The 25,737-nt window shown below is 38.7% G+C and overlaps 2 protein-coding genes across 4 annotated transcripts in view; one reads left to right on the top strand and one right to left on the bottom strand.

The window, feature by feature from the left end:
• Window positions 1–895: 895 nt before the first annotated feature.
• Window positions 896–25,737, bottom strand: part of cep89 (centrosomal protein 89) — a 48,916-nt gene continuing 24,074 nt past the window's right edge. The window contains exons 17-18 of one of the 3 annotated variants that reach the window (XM_058628866.1): window positions 12,064–12,212; window positions 896–2,840 (exon numbers count right to left, since the gene is read on the bottom strand). In XM_058628866.1, coding sequence (XP_058484849.1) covers window positions 2,516–2,840; window positions 12,064–12,212 — 474 coding nt within the window. In that variant the 3' untranslated portion in view covers window positions 896–2,515. Of the gene's footprint in view, window positions 2,841–12,063; window positions 12,213–20,080; window positions 20,148–25,737 lie in introns of those variants that run through there. The other 2 variants (XM_058628867.1, XM_058628868.1) reach the window with 2 other exon arrangements.
• Window positions 12,170–24,716, top strand: zgc:165481 (uncharacterized protein LOC100073327 homolog). The gene is made up of 2 exons (XM_058628872.1): window positions 12,170–12,349; window positions 22,241–24,716. The coding sequence occupies exons 1-2, from the start codon at window positions 12,286–12,288 to the stop codon at window positions 22,978–22,980; spliced, it is 804 nt and encodes a 267-aa protein (XP_058484855.1). The 5' UTR covers window positions 12,170–12,285; the 3' UTR covers window positions 22,981–24,716.

Raw genomic sequence — 25,737 nt, 5'->3', positions numbered from 1 at the left:
GTGCAATAGTTTGCTACAAAATAGTTGTATAGTGGAGCAGTATTTGATCAATTTCTCTCACAAATTTCCTTTAAAAAATGTAAAAAATTGCAAAGGATACATACAAGTTAAGTTGCACGCACAAGATACTGTTGTCTTTATAGGTGTTGAAATCAGTTAGTTGACTTACTGCCTACAGGAACTGGGAATTGAATGGGAAAATTGGAATTGCAGTAACCACTTTAACCACTCAAGGTCTCTGTTGTACTCTGAACATATCATGCAGTAGTTGTACTGTAGTATTTAATGTAGTGCTAGACTAACATAGATTATCTAAATGGTAACATAAGGGACATAGGGAAGGATGAATTTCAACTTTTAATATCATATTTATCACAAGAAATGTGCGTGGTATTGCACTGATGGCTCATAGTAATTCCCATTAAAAAGTTATTGCCTGGACAATATTTTCGAGATAGCATGGTATTACTGTAATATTTTCTCCTTATTATCACAATATTACCCTTTTTGATTAGAAATATGATAGTAACATCACAATATTACCTCCCTATTACAGGATTATTACCACACTGTTACTATGTTACTGCACTGTGATGTAAAGTGCTGACAAAAATTCTTTCAGTTTTACCCCATGAAGGGGAAAAAACTGAAAAGCATCTCCTCAATGGTTTATGGGCCTCGTCTCTGGATAGAATGTGTTTGATGTGTACAACTACTCTGCATAAATAAAGGTTAATGTCTGTCACTTCGAGACACTTAAAGGTTTGCTTCATAAAAACACAGCCACACATTTGCACTGCAGTCAAGAAGAGGCTTTAAATTACATTAAATAAGATGGGTTTACCAATTGTACTTGTCGTGTATGCATGGAGGACAGACAAAGTAATTTGGGTCATGTTATTTGTTTTATTGCAGTTCATAAAAGCACACGTTGTCTTACTGACAACACGATGGATGAGAGCAACTTGGCTGACTTGTAGGTTGTAATTCTCCATCTGACATTCTGGCTGTCAGTAAGCTGTTTGCATTTACTGGCGAGCTGCACATTTGAAAATTACATCAAGTGTTAGGAGTAGACATCATTCCATTACAGCCATCACACACACACACACGCACAGGTTGGCATGGCTACCCTTTTAAGGATTCCGTCATTGACTTCTATTCATTTGGACAGCCTAAACAAAGTCTGATCCCTCACCTTAACATTACCACAATTCAAAAAGCTCTAAACTTAACCAGTTCATCAGAAACAAGGTTCTGCCTCATTAGGATCAGGTTTGAGTCTCTGTGAGTCCTGAAAAGGTCAGTGTTTATGGCAGAATAGGGTCCTTAAGAGGTAACAAACACAAGAACACACACACACGAACAAGCAGGCATACAGACGTCTGAGCCACTGCACTGACATCACAGTGGCCTGTGTTGAGTCATCAGCAGGGATTTGTGGTGAATCTTTGTACGGACAAGCCTTTAGCGTCATGACCTCAAACTAATCCAGCAGCTCTGTGAGCATCAAAGACACGATGCTGTTACGTACTCCTCTCGTCACGGAGAAAACGTTTTTGTAACACTTACTTGTTATTCAAACTGATTACACCAGTACCTCAACATATAAACTGATTATCTTTAAGGCTTGTGGCAATATTAATATTCATATTGATATAAAACTTGAGAAGTATCTAAAAATCCATGAATATCTAAATACAAAATATTGCTGTTTTAACCTAGTGATTTTAATGTCATTATATTATTATCAGTTATAGTTTTTTCAGACTAATTCATCATTTTGAATGGTTTACAATTTTTTTTATGCCAACCCTGTATTTATATTTGTTAAATTGTCATTTCATTGTTCTTTTTAATTTTTTAATTCAATGTTTGAATGTAAACTTAGGGCATTAATGTTAAAGAACTCAATGTTTAATCAAAACCCTGAGATAAATAATGTTTATTGTTTAATAAATAATAAAAAATGAGTATTATCTCTCTCTCACACACATACTTTATGCCATTACTGTCTGTGTCCAGCAGATGACAATATTGGCTGTGTTCTTTTGGCCTAAGTAAAATATTGCAGCTGCCACTGCTGTTATTTTTTTCTAACATCTATTATGATTGACACAGTCTATAAAACCCTGAGACCAATTTAAAAGACAAACAGAATAAAACAATTTATAAAAAAAGATTGTTGCATTACACCCAGAGTCTCAATGACTCCTTAGACTCATCTGTCTATTTGGTCTCACTATCAAAACTGAGCTTCAATAAAAACGGGATTTTACATTTTACCACCATTTCATACTTAAATAACTCCACCCTCTACTTAAATGTACTTGTTGCTTTTATCAGAAACAGATTTTTGGATTAACAGGACTTGGTGAACAAATTCACACAGGTTTGATCAGTGAACTAATCTCACACGGGCATGACGTGTGAATGTTTACATGAGGACTGAAATGATTTTACGATAGAAGCCCAGCTGTCAGGTATCTTCTACAGGTTTATGGCTCCAAAGGTTTTAGCAATAGAAATCCAGGCCATGCTTTAGCTTTTCATCCATGCAGTTGTTGGGATGGTCTGAGTCAGATTTAAATACAGACCTTCTCTGCAGTGCAGGACTTGGATTAGAGGTGAAGAGGGGAGGCTCAGAGCCGCGAGGTTGATGGTGGTTGGATGAGGTGGTCTGATTTGGAGACTGAAATGGCTGGTTAGGAGAAGCCTTGTCACAAATGGACCAACCGTGGAGGTCAGGAGTGAATGTCGAGTCTAAAATTGTCTCCTTTATCTGCTGGTTTTCCCTGGTTGCTGCCTGCCACACCACCTCCAACTCATCCTCTATTTCCCTAAAGGAGCAAAGAGAATGGAGGAGACAAGGAAGCCAATTAGTGGATATGATTGTATTTACAAAGCAGGTGAATTATCAGGGTGACATGCTGTCACTAAAATGAAATGCAATAAACATTAAATTTTAGATAAACTAGAACATAAATAAAAACAATTGGACCAAAGGTACATGCAGAATAACAGAAAAAAAAGTGAGAAAAGAAAGTGCTAATACAGATATATATGACATACATGAAATGACAGGTGATAAAAATTGGTTAGCAGCAATGCTAGTAAACACAATTTTCAACACATCTTGGATCAATTTGAACAGTTTCAGCACTTAAAACAGTCCAGACCAACTGGACAAACTATGTTTTGTGTGTTTATAAATGTGACTGTCACAGTGACTGTGACCCTAATGCTGGAGTGTGAAGCATTTTTCATACCAAACAAATCTCACTTTCATTCAAACCATTCTCACATGAGTTCACCCAATGCTGTTCCAGCCTATCAGCTCCACATGACTCTCTCTGCGTGACTCTCCTCATGAGGGGTCAGAACTGGAGCTTTAACATCTGACCTTTAACCACTACAAATGAATCACTTAATCATTTACAGAGGTGAGGTCACCCTGACTTGACTTTTGACCACCAACAAATAATTCCTTCAAAATCTGAGTCGAAGAATTTGCACCTGACAAACACGTTCAAGTTCGAAATATACAGTCGAGAAGGGCAACAGACTGTCCGAAGTAAATAAAGAGTGGTGCAGCAGAGGGTCTCTTGAATGCAGCTTGGCCTTACAGTATATCCATTTTGAATGGTAAAAATAAGACACTGATATTGTTGTTTTACTGTGAAAATGAAGAAAACAAGCTAAATCATCCTCCTGTGTAGACAATCACAATATTAAAGAATCCGAAAAGCGGCGTTTGGATGTATACACGCGAGACAAACACACAGTGTCCAGAAAACGCCACCTTCTTCAATTAAGACTGTATGAATAAAACATCAGGCTTTCTTTAAACTCCATGTCTGATGGCCACGGCAATCATCTTCATGTTCGAAAGGACCGTTTAACGACAGAACAAGAGCACTCATCTTTCAAGTGATCGAATAAACTAGAATAGGAATAACTATCACAGTAGCAATGACTGCTCTGTGTTAGAACATTTAAACTTATATAATGAACAGATGTGCCGCATAATCAGCTCAGTGAGAGATTTAGTCCTAATTGTTCCATAAAATGATGTAATAATGTTTTGGTAAATCTCTAAATCTAAAAGAAGAAAAATCGATCCCCACCAATTGTGGAGATTAGGAAGTAATATATTTAACCCTGTGTTTGCTTACATTAACAGCAACTCTACACTTTCTTCAGTTGTGTCAAGCTTTTGCTTTGAAGAATCACTTTAACTATTAAACTAAACTTATAGCAAGATGTTTTTAAGTTCTTGATTCAACTAGACTCGTCAGTCAAGTAGAGACTGTGGAGTATGTTCATAAATGCTCATAAATAAAGGTAACTGTAACATTTATATTTTTACATTTCATCTTTTTACGTTCTATAATTCTTACACTTTGTATGCCTGGTTCCATGCTGCAAGAATGTCGCACGATTGCGATTAATAAAGTCATCCCATCCCTCTGTCCATTTGTCCGTCTCTCAGTCATGGGAATTCTTTGATGTCGCTGTCATTGTGGTGTCATGCTGAGTCTAGTTTAAAAATGTAGTTTTCGGTTTGGAGTTGGGTTCTTGCAACCACTCTTTCATAAAACTCGACATTATGAAAAAAATCTTTCAGTACCTTTCAGTCTGCAGCTCATTATGGTGACATTGTTTATGTCTGTATCAGCCTCCGTGGTATGGAGCTTTGATTAAGAGTGTTATGCGTCACTAGTTTTCATTACAAAGGCGAGGCCCCTTACCACTGCATTCTTTATGATTAAGTGGGTTGAGCATCTCCAACCCCTCACAGTCAACAGCACTGCTACATTTTTATTTATATAGTGATACCAGGTAACCTTCCAGCTTCCCTTGCTATCTGTCTCTATCTCAGTTCTGGTGGTTACCAGCTATGCTCTTTCAAAAATTATTTCAGGCTACACAATTAATCTCAAAATAATACAAATCTGTTGTCAAACTCTAACAAACATCACAAAATTAAAACGCCATGATTTCGATTCATTCCTCACCAGATGACCATCCCCAGTATTTTCTACCATACTGTGCGGCCATCTGCTGACAGGTTAAGGGGAAAGAAGATGTTTGATGGTTGTAAAACAAAAGGTGAGACATACTGTACATGCAAGTTGGAAGAATCAACTAACAACCTGCTGTCTCACACAGAGACTGAAAGGACAGATAATGATAATAGAAGAGAATAATAGCTCCAAGGAGACAACACATAATTACTTGTGTGTGCGGTTATTGCTATAATGGCTGAAGCACTGAAGCCTTTCTGTCATAGGCTGTTCGCACGTCAGTGGCTGAAGAAATCCGTTGCCCTGTCTGGAATCAGTGAGCTGCATATTATAGTGGCGGGCACATCAGCATTAATGTGTGAAACAAGCTTGTTGAACATGCGTAAAATGTACATGTGTATTTCCCACAAAGTGACGGCTCTAAACTATTGTACAATGAAGCTACACAGTCTGTAATCTGTGTTCTGTCTTCTTTACTAAAGTGAATTAACATGTGGTGTCCACTCCTTGAATAACAATGATTTAGTTATGCTGGATGCAACACGTAAAAGATGAGTGATAGATGGATGAGTATGTGGGTTGTCATTTATTTATTTCACAATATCTGACATGTAGAAGTATGGGTGTTAACCTGTGAATCAAGTTTAAATCATTTGTTCTCTATAGGATTGGTATATTCATTCCTCTGTTAGAATATCTATTCAAATAAATAAATATCATAAGTCTTTTTCAAACCTTTATCTGCCCCCGGCACATCAAATTTAAATAATGCAAGACTGCCCTCAAACCTTTTAGTGTATCTTATTGGTTGACATCCTCTTCACATTCTGATAGCCGTCAATAAACAAAGTAGTCGATCAAATAATTCTCTCATCACTTGACAGGAGTGAGATTATAGCCAAAAGTAGGAGAGAAGAGAAAGTGCAGCCAAAATTCTCTGTTACACAACAGGCAAATTCCAGTGTTTTGGGGGTGTAGTTTCATAAGAGGGCCAAAAGGATGCGGTTGGGATGGATTAGTTGCACATTTGTGTAGCCTGCTTTTGGTAGTTTTACCTGACTTATCAACCATTGTGTAAAAATGGTATTGATGGCTTGGATGTTGTTTAGATCATTCAGCTGACTCTTGAGGACCTGTCTTACTTGGTGTAAGTATTTTGCAGTGGCAGATCTCCTTGCGGCCTCTCGCCTTTGTGTTTCCCATTCGCGTGTGGAACCCCAAGGTATTTGTAGCTGATGCGCTTTTTAATATCATCCGACCACATTTATCAAGTCCAAATGACATTCCAGTGTCTTTGCTATAGATCCTGGTGTGGTGGATCAGTGAATTAATGTCCCACTCACTCTTGGCATACAGCTTGATGTCAGCCATTTAGAGGAGGTGACTGATGGTTGCCCCACTTCGGATTCGGTATCCGAAGCCACTCCTTGGTATATTCTGTATTTGATGCTCACTTGTGCAATGGGCTGTAGGTTGACATAAGGGGCATTTTGGCTGGTCCTCAAAATCGTAAAGGGCTTTTGAGGGTTAAGACTTGGTTTTAGGGATAGGGTTAGAATTGGGTTTAGGTTTATGTTAGGTTAACGGTTAGGGTTGGGCCTTAAGTTGGGGTGGTTAAGGTTAGGGAAAGGGACTAGTGAATGTATTTGCTATGAGTGCCCTCACTGAGAATACTGTATAAGAATGTGTGTATTTACTGTGAGAGAACTCACCTTGAGAACATTGAATTGACTGTGTGTGTACTTTTGTTATCACATGTTTCTTTGAGTAAAGTACTGGAAAAAAGTTTGTTCAACATCTTCGTCAAGTAAAAACCCTGAGAGATTTTGCAGTCCGCTAATTACCTCAAGCCCAAACATCATGCACACACACCATGGCAACCGCACTCCCTGCTGGTGCTTCGTCTGAAGCAATTTACACAATACAATGGCGAATGTTTTCCGTCATAATAAATGGGAAATTAATTAGGAGTGTGTTTTGTGTTTGGTGGGATGTCTGTAGTGAGCACTTGGCCATACAGCTGCATTCAGATGTCAGCAACAGCTCCATAGTACCTTTCTAGTACAAGTATTGCTTCAAAAGGCTGCAGCCGTGTAGACATTTTTGAAGTGACATTTTTCAGTGTCATTCTGTGCAGTGAGGTTTAGAGTGCAGGTCTGTCTGTACAACAGCCACAGGGAAAAACACTAGAGATGGCATCAGACAATCAGTCCTTCATTGTGCAAATGAAGTGTGTTGTAGTTTCTTAAACATAACTCCAAATACAAATGGAAACTGTACTAGCTCTACATTTCACACAGATGACTGGGCAGTTAAACTCAGCTTTGCTAATTTAGATGTGCTATTCAGAGTACTGTTGGGTTCCATTCTGTAACAGCATGTTAAACTGTGGCTCCTGTTGTTGTACACAAAATCATTATGTTATTGAACTGTGGACTAAATTGTACTGTAAAAATATAAGCATGATTGACTATTTCATCTGAAGAAATGGGTCTTAAGAAATGGTATCTTGCTGCTGGTTACAGCTCTCTACAAAAAGATTGCAGATTTCTATCTGAGTGGAATGCTGCTATGAGCAAAATACCTCAACTGCCGAGACACCACAATTTGCTTTAAACCGCAGAACAAATCATTGAACTGAAGATAATGGAGAGCAATGAGAACAAATAATATAGGCCTAGCTAGTTTTACAAAAAAATTAAATAACAAAAGAATGACAATTTAATACTCTAGCAGGGTGTCATCACAACACAATATGATAACAAACTCAACACCAAAGAATGGGTCATGATCCTCTCTGGTTGTTTCTACTCTGCAGTATGCACAAGGCTCAGAACTACTCCTAAATCTGATGGGAAACCAAGAGATACTAAAGTCTGTGTTTATCTGCATTCATGGGCTTAAGCATTAATCATGCATGAGGTTCTAAGGGTGTGCATTTGTGTTTTACCAAGCTCAAACATTTTAAATAAAAACAAGTTGAACAGTCACCATATATGCTAATCCTATTCACAATTACTTGTAAACATATTCCTGTGAACTATTGTTTTTGCCAAACAAGCCGTGATGGATTTATTTTGAATCACTTCATCATTATCTTCACTTGCATGTTCCAGTTTGCACTCATCATATTAACAAACAACTCCAATACTCAGCATTTTTGTTTAAAACAAAACAGCTGCCCAAGCAAAATTGTACCCACATTCGTAATTACAGTGGAAGCACTAGAATCCCGGCTCTATTAAAGGGGATATATATATCCCTCACAGTGCCTTCAGTCTTGACTTGACCTATTCAAATCAACGTTGGACCTTGGCATTTTAATGTAGAGTTTAGTTCATTATTTTACAGTACTGTGCAACAGTTAGCTTTGTCATTTTAGCAATGCTTTAATGACCACGGAGTACAATTATTTTTCAGTCACTTTATTGGAGCACATCCAATAAAGGACAGTGTAAAGGTCTGTGTAAATTATGTAAGGTAGGTCTATTACTGTACACCAGGTTTGTTCAAGACATGCATGAACATTACATACACATGTTGTGTAAGTTCAACTCATTGACAGTTTGCTACATAGACTGACTTGAAAACAATACTTTTGTACAGTACTGTAAGAAAGTAACTAAGAATGTGCATGAATGTGAAGCACAGAGCCTGGAGAAAAAATGTGCTACTGTTTTGACTTAATCAGTTTCTCTGCCTGCTGACTCTCGAAAGAAAACAAATAAAAGCAGAAATATTTGTCACAAACACCTCTGCTCATATAAGGTTTCTGCTGGGTATAGACTAGAAAGGACTGTTTCACACCCTCTGTGCTTCTGGAAGTCATTTCCCTGGAGGCTACGCAAAACTTGGCAGACAGACGACGATCACTACCCCTCACCACGTGTTCTTCTGTTGCTCAGGCAGAAAACAAAGCAGTGTATCAAAGAGAATAAGGAATACATATATTTTAGTCTGTGCTGGTGGTGGGAAGTTTGACATCTCACCTCCATGAGTGTGTGAGTGCAAGGAAACCTTGCTAAAAAAAAAGACAGGTTTCAGATAGAAGCTCACTAACAACTGCTGCATTGATTTTACACAGTGGCAGATGAAATAGTGTTTTTTTCGCTGCCATCATTAAGGCCCCCTTCAGACCTTGTATTAACATCCATCCTGAGTGATACAATCACAAGTAGAGAATGTTAATAACAACTTGCACGCTTGGCATTAAAATGTGTCCTAGATGTGCCTCCTGTGATCAGATTTGGCTTCACCCGCTGTATTGAAATGCACGATGAGTTCATATGTGTTTGTGAAAAGGGAGATCTGTTTTTAACGAGTCTGATAATACAAGCGTGTCTGACATCAATGTGTTTGTGCGTATGACTTTATATTAGAGTGAGTGACTGGTAGAGAGTGAAAAAAAGAGTCAAGGGGGAATCAATAACCATTAGAAAAATAAATCACAAGGTGATTAGTCTTAATACTGTGGCAGTGGTTATAAATAAAAAAGAAACTTGCAGTAGGTCAGAGGACTCCAGCTGAGGTGGCAGTCTGTAATTGTTATATTGCACTTTTCTAGTCTTGATGATCAATCATTCACACCCACTGACTCACACAGTCATACAGCTCATCTATGTGCAGCGTATTTTCTACCACACAACTTTCTTACCCATTCACACGCTGCAGTCAGGAGCTACCTGGGGTTCAGTGTATTGCCCAGGGACACATCCGCATGAAGACCAGTGGAACCAGGAATCAAACCCACATCCTTCAAGTTGAAAGGCGACTCGCTCTATCACTGAGCTACCATCACCCCTGCAATGTATCCACATGTGTCCAAAAACTACCTCAGAATGTGGCATTCAGACCTGTAGTTAGCGCTGCCCTCATGTGATCGATCACTTAGGACAGATATTAATAGCAGGTCTAGAGAGGTTCTCAGAGGTCAGGATTTCATCCGTGTGGTCACACCTGAGAGCAGATTTCGGTGTGTTGAAGCCACAAGGTTATTAGCGAAGGTGTGTATGTGTGGTAGTGTATGCGATTTGTCATTAAGATGTCCTCAAGGCAGAGCAAGACAGATTTTTCTAAGAATCTGATTAGCTAGCTTTCATTCAATAGCCGCAGGTAGCAAACCCCAGAGACAAAGCTATAAACAGCCACACGATGAAGGAGAATGTAGGAGGAAACAGAGTCTTTAAAGGAACAACCAAGTACAATGTACTGACATAGGTTTTACAAGGCTTACAGGAGTGCCATTGTGTCACAGCAAAATATCTTGAGATTGTTTGCTTCATTTCATCCTTTCATGTTATTTCCATAACTAAGGGAGGAGCATTACCATTTTAAATAATACCATATGCCACAGCTTTGCAGTTACTTGATGGCAAGAATTGCAACTATTTTGCTGAACAAGGTGCAATTCAACTAATTTAATGAAATAGTTGATATACAGCCTTAATTTACAAGGCTGCTCTTCTCTTTTTTTGGGCTAATAGAATATTAACAAATACTGTCTCTTAACATTTAAGGTTTTATGTGTATATCCAAGTAAAATACACTGTATACATACAAATGAATACAACATACACTTAATAGTAATTTCATTTTCAATCAGGTATCAATTGATTGACAAAAACAGTTATTTCCCATAATGTTACTCTGAATGGCCTTTCTCTGTACATCTACAGTATGATGTGATTTTTTTCCATCCCCAACAACTCACTGGGTGTATTTGAGAATACATAACGCGGTCTGGAGGATTTTCAGAAATAGCTGGTCTGAGGAGGTTAACTGATTTAGAGTGGAGAGAGATTCTTAGAAGGGAGCCGTGTGCTCTGTTGTGCCAGCTGGTTTACAGAGATGTCAGCATCTATCTCCTGAACCAAATGATGAGAGTGGAAACTATACAAATATAGAAGCTGTGCAGAACACAGAAATATACTGTAGTGAAGAAACTAATGTTTTATTTCAGATGTGATGTGATGAAATGTTTTTGTTGCTGCATTACCATGTTGCTATGTTGTCATGTGTAGTCTCATTTGTTGCGTTTGGTTATGGTGTGATGAGTTGCAGTAAACACAAATTGCTTTTTTTTTTGTTGTCAAGGTTGACAAGCAAATCAGTAATATACAACACAACATGTACTGTATGTGGGTATCTAGTGATACGGCAGGTTGAAATACTTTGGCCACCATTAGATTTTTTTGTTTTAGCGATGCTATAATTACCATACAGTATAATTATTTCCCAATCACTTAATTGGAACACTTCAAGGAAATCAGAGATGGCATACTTCACCCCATTCACGCAACAAGCCTCTGTCGGCCTCTGTTGGTCATATTGGCAAGTGCGGAAGCACAAACAGACAGACACACACACAGATCCACTAAAAATTATACTTTACTCTAATATGTGAAACATGTATGGCTTCCTGAAAAAATAAATAAAAAAAACCCAGCTTCTACAGGTTTAAGTACTTAAGTATTTAGTGTGACATACTCTTACACTTGAGCAATAGCACAACCCTGTGTCTTAAAACTGGAGTGGAACCCTAATTAATGTTATTGGTAAAACCTCACATCATTCCAATCCAAATGCCAATGATCACATACTTTGACAGACACAAAAACGACAAAGCTGGTGTTGCCCTAAGACTTTTGCACAGCACTGTATTTAGCGTTGTGTGGTTACAACGTCTGGCTGAAAGCTGTGGTTTTCTTCTCGACACTACTTCAGAAAAAAAAACACATACGAACAATTTAGATTTACTGATCAGTAAGTCTAGACATCTCATTCTGTTGCTGGTCAGTAATTGTTTAGTTGATGTGACCTGGTCTGCCTCCGAGCAAACCATGCTGCCGCCTCTCACTACCTCTGGCCTCCCTCCTTTTTTAAGCTACCCACATCATTGCTTTACCCTTTCTCCTCCTCCTCTCATTCACACAGTCTCTACTGATCCTCCTCCTCTTTGCTGCCTGCCTGCCTGCCTCCTACCATTTCTCCTCCACTCTCTCCTCCCTCTCTCACTCTCCTCCTCATCCCCTCCTACCGTTTGGACTGCAGCAGTCTCTCCTCAGCCTCCTGTCTTTCTTTTAGCAGCCTCTGCAGGTGAAGGATCTCCCTCTGGTAAGAAGCTGTCTTCCCCTCTGCTGCCTCCTCAAGTGCTGCCAGTCTGGTTGACGCCTGTCTCCGATACACCTGCACACACACACACACACACACACACACAGCAATGAGATGTGGAGTGTTGCTATGAATAAAGTGGATAAACATGAAGGACAGCGCAGCAGAGACAACTGGAGTGGAGGAGGGGGAGTCACACACGTTGGAACAAGGTGAGGAGCAACACACACACACACACACACACACACACACACACGCACACGCACACAAACAAACAGACTAATCTGCAGATCTTGCGCAAAAAGTCTGGTGTGAGTGCATCTGTGGTTTGTGTTTGTTGCTTTGAGGATTTGTCCTTGTGTTTGCTTATATTCATCCAGATAAATAATAACTCAAGACTCAATTTTAACTTGTTGTATCCACAGATAAGCATCTGCTGCACTGCTGACAGACCACTCCATAACGGCTACACTTAGCAACACACACACACACACACTCATACAAGTGGAATACATGCTTATTGTTATGTGGACAAAATGACTACAGTGAATGCAAAACTCAGTGCCAGGAAAACAAAAGGAGAGCCACAGCAAAGAGAGATACTGTGTGTTGCTGCTCTGTCCTAGTCTGCAGGTCAAGAGGATTTAGCGATGAGAAAAACAAGGTCTGAATGAGCAAGGACAGACACTGTGTGCTTGCTTTCTCTCAGCCAATTTATTTGTGTGGGAAAAGGAGTTAATTACTCTGCCTACTTGGAAAAGGGTAAAACAAACAAGTTGCTTGGATGGACTCTTTTACCCTACAGAGGCACAGATTGTCTGTGACTTTTCCCTGGCGTGTTTAGTGTTGATTAGTAGACATTTTGTACTGAAGTAGATTTACATTAAACAAGCAAATTGTTTAATGTATAAGGCTGTACTTCTGAAGGCACCCTACCCTTTTCTTCTTGCAATTATGATTCAAGAGGAGAGGTGAGTTGTAATTATCGGAACAAGTATATTTCATCCCCCACCTGCTCCTGGCTGCTGTGTAAACAAAGCAATGGCAAGCACTAACAAAGCACTTTATATGTTGCTGTACTTTATGTTGCCTCTGAAAGAAAAGCTCCAGGAGGGAACAACTGCTTTTTCCCAGGGCAGATAGTTGGGTTTCAGGCTTCTTCCAACAGCTTAAAACAGTACTGTTAAATGAGCAAAGTGAAAAAACAGAGAGATGGCATTAAAACAGGAATTTTTATGAAATAAAGGAGTGTTGACCAAAGTCATTTTACTGATCTATTTGTGTGGACCATGCATGCACAAAATAGACTTCGAAATCACTTGATTTTGAGTGCTGGGGCCTCGCTTTAGAAAAACAGCTTGTTCTCCTCCCAGGCTTTCTGATGGAAGATGAGAGAAAGAGGAAATAATTGTCAGACTTGAGAGCTGTGAGCACTTTTCTTTTGTTCAGTGCAAATAAAGAGCACAAGAGGGTAAAGGAAGTGCAGCAGGTTGTCTGCATAAGCATCTAGGTGATGACAAAAAATACATTTATGAAGTTAATTATATAGTATATAATATATAGTTATATATTTTTTCAAAATGAATAACTACAACTTAAAAAGTACTGGAACCAACCAGCTAAAATTACCGAAACAAGTAAGACTTGATAGTACAATCATTACATTCAAAGACATGTTTTTGCATACTTTGGATGATACAGGGCGGTCAAAACTGACTGTGAAATGTGAATTTCCTTTATTTATTTGTGTATTTAATCCCTGTGCTTTAACTTAAAGAGGGGGGTTACACACCAGATCGAAACACTACCTGATAAAATTAAGCACACAGACACTTTTTAGATGGACTGTATGTCTCAAAGCTCAGGGGCAGCAATGTACTAACTCTGTCTCAGCAGGGCGACACATCTCTGCTGACTAGTGGTATCTAAATATTCCACTGAAATAAATTTCTATAACATACGGGGAACAGTTAAGAGCCTTGGCCCTTAATGTTACCCTAACTCTCTCCCAACTAGCAAGCCAATTCCCAGCTGTGTTCAGTAATGAATATAAATGGTATTATGCTGTATGTTGGAGAACAATAAAGTGGAGAGTAAAATGTCTCTAAAGCTTGGCCTGAATCCCCTGAATCCCCCCCCCCTGAGGGAGGCAGCAGGGCGCCAGCATCAGCCCAGCTGAAGCGGTGACATTTAGCCCTCACAACAAGCTGAGCTGAGCAATGCCAAGCCAATACAGCTCCCCTTGTAGCTGAAGCCCAGAGGCTGGCTGACCTTCTCCACCCATAATAACAAATATACTAAAAATTCTGAGCGGACAAGTATTCTTCAAACCACACTGCAGTGAGGGATAGTAGCTTAACATTTTCTCATTTTTTTTTGAATGCATGGAACACTTGTTCTTTTAGGTGTTTCATTAAGCACTATTCTCGTTTTGTACTCACTGTGTTCATCTGACAGCGAGGTTTTGAGCATGTACTGAGGTCTTTTAATTTAAAGATATTGCATACTATTTCAGATAAGAATGGGATTTCATTTTATAAATGGGTTTCGAAACCTTTTGAGTAGAATTTCTACTGTTCTCTTTGTGTGAGCTTTACCTACAAAATCCTCCACCACAGCCTACACCCTCACAACCAACGGTAGTAGATTTCAGTCAGCCAACTCACATTAAATATGTAGCTAAATATAGAATACGTACTGGGCAACAATAACTATCTCATGGTGCAGCCTCCCACAGGTGGATGATGGGGAGTAGGTCTTGACTCGCCCGCAGACCTTTACAATATTAATTTGCTAAACTGAGCAGTCACCTGATTCCTTTGTTTGTCTGTGTGAAAAACCAGCTTAAGTTGATCCTCTGAGTCCTACCTCCTCCACACAGCCTGTGTAAATAGATTTAACCTTTACTGCCAAATTCGGCTGTCTTTTGCCATTAGCAAGGAAAAACTCAGCAGAGGCAATGAAGCAGTAGCATAGGGTAAAAATATCTAATATGAAAAGACCTTACGCCATACCCATCCCTCTGCATTAATTAATAAGGGACAAGTGGATACACCAAATGATCGTATGTAGGACACATAGACGTAGCTGGGATGGAACAGACACTCTGGCAGAGGGAAGGGTTTTGGATTTGTTAATGGGTTACCAGAATTTGGCTGTTTGGCTGACTTCTGCTTCACTGGTATTTAGCAGGCCTAGTGTTTTGAAGCATGGTTGGTCAGTTTTGTGTTTGCTCTATTGACTATTTTGTTTTTGTTTCCTACATTTGGACATTTCTCTGACATACAGGCAGAATAAGAGGGTAAATATTTTTCACACATTTAGACTTGATAATTTGATTATTTCTGTACCTAGTTGGTTACTTCTAGTTCTGCAACCTAATTATGTTGTTCGACTTTAATTTTATTTCTGGACTCAGGAGAATAACTCTGATGTGGCTATTGTGGTTGTGTTATGCTATACAGGATGCAGTAATGAGAAAAACATGCTACTTCTAAGTTGGAAAATTGAATTGTATTTGATGAATAGATTTGAGCCATGCAATACCATTACTACACACTGGGCAAACGATCCCTAGTCCAAGTTGTCATGCTGGCTCATGACGTCAAACTGCTGCTCTTCGGGAGAGACCATAGCATGAGGGCTGCACGAGAGCTAATGAGAACTAATCGAAGCTAACACGACACATCATGTCTTGGCTGGTCTGGCTGAGGGAAAGAGACAGACAAGAGTTTAAGGGTTGAAACCATCTTTGGACAATTGTGTATAAGAAAGACAATAATTCTTCTGCAAAATGTCTGGTGGGCAGAACATTCTGTTTCTAGCTGCAGATGACGCAGCCACAGGCTGTGAGTTCAGTAAAGGATTAATGAACTGAAATTTAATTTTATGAAGCAAAATACTGTATTTTGGTCCACCCATTAGAGTTAATTTATATTTATATTTACAAGCCAGATAAATTACTGCTGAGAGCCGAGAATAGACTGCAGGTCATATGAAGGTCTAAAAAAAAAAATGCAATAATGTAAAATTATCAGTTATCAGTGTCAGCCATTAGGAGCAATTCATTATTGGTATTGGTTACAAAAACCTGCAACTCTGTCTAGTATAAAGGTGAACTCAGATCTACTCAAACAAAAGTAGAACTTAGACATGCATTTTATGAAGTCAGTCACTTGACAACTTCAAATTCTGAAGATACACCAGTAAGTATTTTTAAGTATTTTAAGTATTAAATTAAAAAATGATGTTTAAGAATTAGGTCATTTAAAAACACATACACTACTCTGTCACAACAGATTTTTTTGTTGCAGTCTCTGAACATCATATGTTTTGTCAGTAACTGTTTACACTTCCTTTTTGCCGATCTGAACGCTGCTCTGTTGCACCAGGTTCCGTTTCTCTGTTGGTGCCCTCTGTTCTCTCATTTTCCTCACAGTCTCACACTTTGTGTGCTGAAATTGAATTGCAGGGAGCATCCAACCTGAGCCACATGCCTTGACATACAGTAATAGCTGCTCATAATGAAATACTCTAGGACAAATGTGGCACTGGCAGAATATTATGTATGTTAGATTCATCATTTTAGATCCAGAGATTTGGATGGGAGACTGGGGAACATTATCAGTCTAAAAGACATCATGTAAGCTGTACAGATCATTGTGTGGAATATTGAAGAACAGCACAGCTGATTATAAAGCAGTTTATTTAGATAATCCAGTACAGCAAATATACGTGGAGATGTGCTATATTTATCTGGAACACATTTTCAATTAGAGATTTCCTTAAACTGTGTCTGAAAAGCTTTGCAGTTGAATGTGCACTAGGGGAATACAGCAATATTTGCATTGCTTTATCTAGAATAGTTCATGTCGTTCTCTGTTTCGCTGCTTCCAGGCCTCTTAACCAGCTGGCATGATTGAGGAGCAGGTCCCATTGATGAACTATTCAAATTCATGAGGTGTGCACATCAGTGCCCCTGTGACCTACAGATACCAGTAACATCCTTCTCTGCCTGCTCGCCTGAAATTCAAAGGAGATTTTGAAATCTTTCAAAATTCCATCTTAAATTTCTAAACGGGCAAAAATATCATCATTGAAACGTTTTCATGATTTGTCAAGAGTCAAACTTTGGCCAACGGAGACAAAGTTACAACCACCACGTTAAGTTGGAGGGGTATAAACACATTTGAAGTGTGATATCTACACAAACAAACACACTGAAATATAACACTTACAGACCTTAAGATATGTTTGTTCTAATTTCTATCCAGGACAAAAACTTTTATTAGTAGCAAATCAATGAAGTAGAGTTGAAGCTTACTTTCCTATTCTTTAAAAACAAGGTAGTCTTGGTAAACTAAATTGGGTTTTATCTTGGTCTGTAAACACTAAAATGTGATAAACAAGGATAAACAATCAGCCAACAGCAGGATGAAAATTAATCTGTTGATCTATGGTATAATTGAGAGGCTCACCAAGCAGATATTCTGAAGGCAACGGTCAAAGCTATCATCAACTCTATGCACTTAGATGACAAAGTGAGAAAAGTGAACACTAACAGAAAGCACCAATGTGTGTTTTAGAAAACCTGCTGAAAGTATGGCAGGTAAAATGTTGTATAAGAGGTAGATCTCTGCAGATGTGTAGTCAGTTCATGCAGAGTTTCAAAGTTCCTTTTTTAAATAACCTACCCCTGATGCATGTGATACTTGATCTTCTACTTTAGTGTTTTATGGCAGGTGACTTTCACAGACAGAATTTGTCAGTATTCAAATCTCTCACTGACTGATTTAATAATCGTGCCTCAATATGCAGCACTACTTTCTATCACACACCAGTTACACCTATTCACATGCTGCTGGCACAGCCACCACGAGCAATTTGGGGTTAAGTGTCTTACCCAGGGACACATTTGCATGCAGACGACAGAAGCCAGGGATCAAAATGTCTAAATTAAACTGCATAGTCACTAAGTTGAATATCGTAAGGAACATTCAGTATTTTCCTGAAACAAAACTCTTTTTTATCTATATTTTATTATGGCTACATAATATCAAGTAACAGTGTTTTAACTGCTAATATACCATAATAACCATTTCCTGAATTTAGGCACAGTAAGTAACACAGTGATGGTCATAATGTTTGGTGTCACACATCTGGCTCACTTAACCTGCTTTCAGACATGCACTGAAGTCGGGACATTATCTGGAGATTATCTAATAGGACAAATATCTGCAGAATTGGCATCGAACATTCTCTAGAGATTCTCCTGCCATCTCCCTGATATAATGTCCAGATAATGTCTAAATAAGCCCTGGAGCAGGAGAAAGTCAGAATAATCCACAGCAAGTGAGTGGGTGAGTGTCCGACTCCAGCATATTGAAGCCAGACAATATGGAATATTGTAATATAGATCCTCCAGCCCTGGACAATCTCCTGTGTTCACGTGCTGGGCTCGTCACATTTAAACAACAAATGTCAGTACCCGATTTCTCAGATATAACCAGGAGTTCATATCTGAAAATGTCATATGTCACATGACTATTGTGACATGTCAAAAGCAAACAAATTTGAGTGAAAATACATTCCTTACTATGTATTATGTCACTGAAGAACATCATGTGTGGGAACATCACATTGTGAGTCAGGGTTGATGAGAGGGTCAAAATATAATTGTCTTGTACAACCTCTCATAATCTACTGCATGTGTAACTGAGATGTGACCAATCTACAATTTAGTTATTTCCAGCTTCAAATCTTCCTTGATATTCTAAATTCCTACATTTCAAATGCCAGCATCCATCCACTTCCTCCGGTGTTACTTCTTATTCACAGTGGACCCCGATAAATGTCAAATCAGGTACGGTTTTCAGTTTTAACACATTTACCTTGGAGGCCAGCTTATCAGTCACTGAACTTGTCAATACGTCTGCTCTGTCAATCAAAACGCACGCAAATAACACAGCATTTGACAACTGCTCTCCCACATTCTTTGCTCCTAAACTATACTATACAGCACTGTAGTCTACCACACTCTCCATCACTCCGCCACACAGCTGTAGCTGTCCTCAATCAAACCACCATGCCTCTGAAAGCCTTGTTAGTTGTACCACTGGGAATGTTGGGTAATATCTACATAGACTACTAAAAACTGCTTACCTCCAAAGATTGTGATTAGACTGACAATAACCTCTGGAAATACATTCTACATAAACTCTTAATAGAATTCCACAGTCTGAGTTCCATCAAGACTGAAGAACAGAGGGGAAAGCCTTGTCCGGCATGACTAGGCCCACACAAATATTCTTAAGTACCCCATCACCACATACTTCTTCCACTGCTAGGAGTAGGGGTGCGTGCTAATGGAGATTGTGTTCATAGACCTTCACTTGACAGGCTGAAAAACAATTTCAGGGTTGAGAAATTATGAATCTGGCAGCAGTTAAAGAAAAACATGGTCAGTTGTTGAACCAGGGCAGCTCAGCAGAAAAGAGTAAGCGGAACTGCTCTGGATCTTCCACCTGGTTCATCTAGAAAAGTATGAGATGGGCAATAAAGTTTGAGGTAAGGGTTGCATGTTGATGAGGGTGGTAGTGATTAATATGATGCACGCAGCAACACTCCCCCTCACTGACCTGCAATAGCAAATTAGGTATTGTGATTACTGAACCCACACCAGAGATAAGCAACAAGAGCAAAACATGACAGGCTTCACAACATGTCCGCCACAGTCAGAAGAGAGATTTTGCATCACTTTACACACACACTTTAATACCAGGTCTGAATGGGACCAGAGAGGCTGCAACATCACTGTATTAATATTTAATGGTCATGAATAACTTTTCTTCCAGTCAGTAGACAGACCTGTTGATGGCCAAATAATTAGGTTAAGTAAGAAAATTTGTGATACAGTACAATTTTTATCTGAAAAACTCACTGACCTGATGAATTTATTATTTTTCATCACCATGCTGAATACTTTTGGAAACTCTGCAACACTGGAACATTCTGTAACAGAATATACAATATATTTCAGGTTGATTTGAAGATGTGAAATGACACTCTAAAATCTACAGTCCTACTGCTAACCTTATTTTCCCTCTTGTGTGATTTCACTCCTCAGACCCGTCAGGAATATTAAAAGCAATTCTGTGTGTGATAGTCTTGCTTTGCTGTGGTGACAACAGTCCGAGTTTTCCAGCCACATTTTCATCATGACCAAAACAGTTTGGTTTTTTTACACTTCTCTAAAAAGATTTAGTATTTTGAACCATTTCATTATAGAACTGTTTGTAGCACAATGTATTCTTCCTTTTGTGTCACTCTCCCATTATTGACAATTGCAATGAAAACCTGACAGTCAATACTCTTATATAGTGTTTGTGTAATTATCGATATACCCTTGTGCATCATAGCCAAAGGTATTGTTCTTGGTACGCAGACACATTTCCATCAGTTTAACTTGGACCTAAGATTGTTTTGATAAGATTGTTAAAAGGGTTCAGGTAAAGCTCAACAAAAATATGGGCCTAAAAAGACTGCAAATAATAGAAAATGATTCCCCATCTTATCATTTGATAAGTGATGTCATGAAATAGACTATGAAGTTGGAGAGGGATGTTTTCTAGAGAAGTAGCCAATAACGTGACATGATCTACAGTTCATATACAAGACACTAAGCAAGCATTAATTGTCATGTTGAATAAATGATGCAATTTTGATTTCATTGTGAAAAGGCATTATTACATTATAAAAAATAGAAACATTGCCTGAATGAGGTACATGTTTGCATCTCTCAAACTTGAATCTACAGCACAATCATTTTGATTTCAGCAGGAGAAATCAGGTCATTAATTGTAGAAGTAGAAGTACGTGGGCCTGCAATTTAAAACGGCTCCCACAGTAAAGGTCAAGTGCATAGTACAGGAGGTAGGGGGTCCTGATACTCATTCCTATTCATGCTTGGTGTCTATGGCTGCATGCTTGCAGCTATTTGACCTTATTAATGATGATTGACAGTGTCTTGCTGTTTCTCCATGGAGAAAAAATGGATCATTTGAGTTTTGTTGTTTCAGCCCTTTGGGAATTCTGTGGCTTTCATCAATTATACACTGTCTCAGTGAAGCTGCTGGAATTGACATGAACTGATACAAGGATGACAATGACACTACAGAAGACTACACTAAACACTAAATCTTCCCATCCCAAATCACTAGTTGGGTGCTAGTGGCTGGCAGAAGGTGAGTGCTGTGCTGGGAGCATGTAGGAGTTGTGATACTATAGTGTGAAGTGGAATATCAAAACAATAATTATGTCTATGTCCATGATGCCACTTCTATTCTTATTTTTACAACAATGAAAACCATTTACATATTTGTTGATTACAGTACAAACTGCACATTAATTAGTTTTCACAAGATTCCTTGATGGTTGTTAGCAGTGTCTGGTCAATTGAATAGCAGTATGGTGGTTTATTTTTAACCCAGCAATAATTCAGTTTTCTTCTCTTCCAGCAGTTATATTTCTAGCATCAATTCAGCTAACCCCAATTAACGCTAACAAAAACATTCATTTGGTCAATGACATAATTCCATAAATATTAATAATGAAATAACTTCACTCTACAATTTCTAATAAATCAAATAAAACAGGGCTTTTCTAATCAAAGGGACAATAATATTCAAAACTAAACTGAAAGCAACAATGTAAAGGATTAAGTTCAAGGGCCATTAAATCGAGGACTGCGATATTCATTTATTCCACACATATCCATGGAGTCAACAAAAGACATTTTGAATCCCTACCATCTCCTCCCAAAGATCAATAGTAATACTGGCTGTTGCTTTGCCACAAAGGACTATAGCAAGATGTCACCCTGATTCAATTCCCAAACCATAAATCATTCATAAGCAGCAGGTACACAGCACAGAAGCCTTCAGAGAAAAGACAGAGTCCTGACCTTTTCCTGTCATCATGTTACATGAGATACTGTAGAAACATCTGCTTGTTGCAGTGCCATCTCAAACGTTCTGTTCAAAGTCACATCTAATGTTGGAATCATTATCTTTCTAATCTGTCTCTGCCTCTATATCTTTCTCCAGAACACGACTTGAAGATGAGCTGCCCTCAGCTTGAGTTAGAGGAGGATTGTCCTCCACCAGAGGAATTAGAGTGTAAAATCTGTTACCAACGCTTCAATGCCCACAACCGCAAGCCTAAGATCCTGGACTGCCTGCACCGGGTCTGTACCCGCTGCCTCAGTAAGATCCTTGATATTACTGATGGTGCAGGCTGCATTTCCTGCCCGTTTTGCCGACACCAAACAGAGATCACAGAGTTTGAGGTGTCAGCCCTTCCAGACGATGCCAACATTATGTCCCACTTGGCAATGCGGGACAAATCCTGGAGCTCTAACCAGGGGGAAGTGGTCCTGACTCCAAAGAGTTTCTCCTCATCCAGCCCATCTCATGAATCCTCCAACTGCCTTGTCATCACCATTATGGAAGTGCAGCAGGACTCACAGCACTCACCAAGCCGCAATGGTAGCTCAGACATATATGCGGAGCAGAGCCTGGACTCAGTATCTATTGGCTCCAATGGGCCAATTGATCAGGACGCCCTGTCCAAATTTTGCAATCATGTCCCACGCATCCTGGTCTGGCTGCTGGGTTTCTTATACTTTGGCTCACTTCCTCTAGGAATCTACTTGTTGGTGATCCAGAGAGTGACTCTGGGTATTGTATGTGTTAGCTTGGTGCCATCAAGTTTAACAGTTTGCCTGGTCTATGGATTCTGCCAGTGTCTCTGTCAGGGGATGTGTGACTGCTCCCCCAGGGGCTGATATGATGCTATATATGATGAAGTCAGCTGCAGAAAACGGGTTTGTGGTTTGTCCAGTGAACAGATTTAAAGGCATGGGAGAAAAGGGGATGTTCTGTCCTTAACAGAGGCCTAACTGACTACTAGTGAGTTACCTTCATGCAAATAATGTGCCAGTCACAGTCTTACTAAAAAGACCATCTTAAGTGACGGGCTATGCTTTAAAGTTCACCAATGAAATTCACTGATGAGCTCTGTTAGTGAGAACAGCATTTAGTTTCTGTGCTGTGTTTGCGTGACCCTGTTTGTTCTGTGTTGTTTGTTTGACCAAGTCTAACATCAGATTTGAGAGTAGACCTCTTTGACCTGTACATTAATAATACTGATAAAGTCCTAGACTCCTGTTTATCATTGTTTTATGATGCTATATTTGTAAATTCATCTTCAGGTTCCTGTATGTTTTGATCATGCTCTACACTAACAGTACACTGCAGCATCATGCGGGAAGAGGAGCACTGCACATAGATATCCAGCACCAGCGGGCTTTGGTATGCATGTCATGGATAACATGAGCAAAGAAATCAGAACAATTCACAGTATTTTAAACGCCTACATTAAGAAATGCAGAATATTTTTCGGTCTACAGGTACAGGTAGAATTGAATAGATTGTAATAGTGATACTGGTCTTGAAATCAGCTCTTGCAAATACAGTATTAGCAATAACTGAATACTGAATATGAAGCCCTGACGCTGTTATTTATGTGTTGTAAGATGTCGGTCTGTTGAATCCACTGATGATAATAATAATAAACTATTTTTATAATAACCATTTATATGAAGCACCTTTCAAGACACCCAAGGACGCTTTACAGAATAAGCATTTAAAACCAAGTAAAAATAGGTAGACAAAAGAATGGTAAAAAAGTAAAAAAAAAGCAGACAATAGACAATAACTATTAAGGTGCTGCTGACACACTGTAAAACAGAATATTGGACACTGCTCTTTTAGGAATTGCCTAAATAGCCTAATTAGTTCAATGACAATGACAACTTGTGTTAGTGAATGATGTGAAGGACATTAAAAGAGAGCACTTTGGCTTGTTTGAAGAGGAAAAATAATGTATAAACTAAATATTAAATATATGAAACAGGTCATCAAAAAAGTCTGGTCTATCTCTAGAAAGAGATTTGTTTTATGTGAAGAAAGACGGAGAAAACAGCAACTTTGCACAGCTGAAAACACAGGACAGCTGTAAACGTGTTGACTGAAAACACAAGTGAGCTCAGAAAGTGTTTAAGATGCAAGTGTCACTAGTTCCAAGGAATGTTGGTTTACATTTGCAGGTGTGAGAAACGTTTTCCAAATTTTCTTTTACTTTTTACATTTTACTCTTGGTGATCAGTTCAGAGGCTTTTCTTCACAACTAATGAGGGGAGGGAGCTGGAAATGTAGCATTTGGAAGAAAACAATTATTTAGTTCTAAAACCTTCTGTTGTTGGAGTTGGGTTGTTGGTTTTTTTCGCTTCTTAACAACATGTCACTGTTTAACTACCTGTCTATCTACACAGTCCCATGTTTTTCTGTGCTTATGTTAACTGACTTAAGCTCTTAGCTTAGTTTCACTGTTTTGGTTAAAGTTGCAAACAAACAATAAATACACATGTTATCTATAATGCAATAACCTGAATATAATCTATACAGTACGTTGTGCTTATTTGCTGCCTGCTTTTACAATTTTTAACCGAAACAAGTAACTCAATTAATGCTGCAGTCAATGAGAGTGTAATAAAGATGTGCACAGCACTGCATTACTAAAGCCTCACACGAGACACCGAGGTGCCGACCTACACAGATGGTATGTGCTCTACAAGCAGGGACAGGGGCTTTTATGGTCGGCACACAATGCACATCAAGATTAAATTATTCTCAACTTGACAAGGACCAATTAACCTATTTTTTAAGTGCTGTGATGATCAAAGACCATCAATTGAGTGCGGAGGCAGATTTATTATACCACCTGGAGAGAAACATAATAATAAAAATGGGGGGAAAAAAGAAATAGAATAATGACAAATAAGATAAAAAGGGATTTATTGTGTTTTGTGTGTATAATGTTGATTGATGACATAGTTGAGGATTTGTCCTCAGCTAGCAACATTCACAGGAACCCATCTTTCATTTTTGTCAGATTATAGATTACACAAAAAAGTTTCACCTCTATGAGAAGAAAATTATCATACTGGTCCAAATATGAGACAAATCTAAATATAGCTTGTTTCTCTCTTTAAAAAAGGTCCTAAAAACATGGTGAAGAGTTTTTTGTTTTTTTATTAAAGCCAAGATGTAATAGAAGAATACTTCACTCAACTTACTACCTTGTTTTCTGCTTCAAACACGAGCCACACATGTACTTCATAACACTGTTGTACATGTAAAATGTGTTGGAAAAGAAAGAATCAAGGAGGATCGATTAGACTGAGACATTCATTTGAATTGCACATGAACACTGTAGCCACAATCTGGTTATAGCACACACTTAACACAATCCCACAAGCAGTGCAATCACTATATGTTCGTAACAGATTAATGATCATTTTAGTTGGTCAGTGAAAGTAAATTGTGGTACCGTGTCTCATTTAATCTAAATATCTAAGCTAAATGCAGTGAGAATGAGTAACTCATCAGGTTCGGAAGCCCCTATGAGCAACAAAATGAGACCGCTGTGGAAAACGTGAGTGAGTCAGGTAAGTGAGTCCAGTTTTTGTTTCTTTTTTAGT

Source organism: Solea solea, chromosome 5 (assembly GCF_958295425.1).
Source record: "Solea solea chromosome 5, fSolSol10.1, whole genome shotgun sequence".
Classification (NCBI taxonomy): domain Eukaryota; kingdom Metazoa; phylum Chordata; class Actinopteri; order Pleuronectiformes; family Soleidae; genus Solea; species Solea solea.
Note: the sequence above shows the minus strand (reverse complement) of the source record. Positions and strands in the feature narration are given on the sequence as shown.

What these genes read in the sequence shown, in the direction of transcription:
- zgc:165481 (XM_058628872.1), top strand. Translation starts at nt 12,286, where the DNA reads ATGAAGGACAGCGCAGCAGAGACAACTGGAGTGGAGGAGGGGGAGTCA. An exon ending in GTCACACACGTTGGAACAAG is followed by an intron (nt 12,350 to 22,240) that starts GTGAGGAGCAAC and finishes ATCTTTCTCCAG; the next exon opens with AACACGACTTGAAGATGAGC.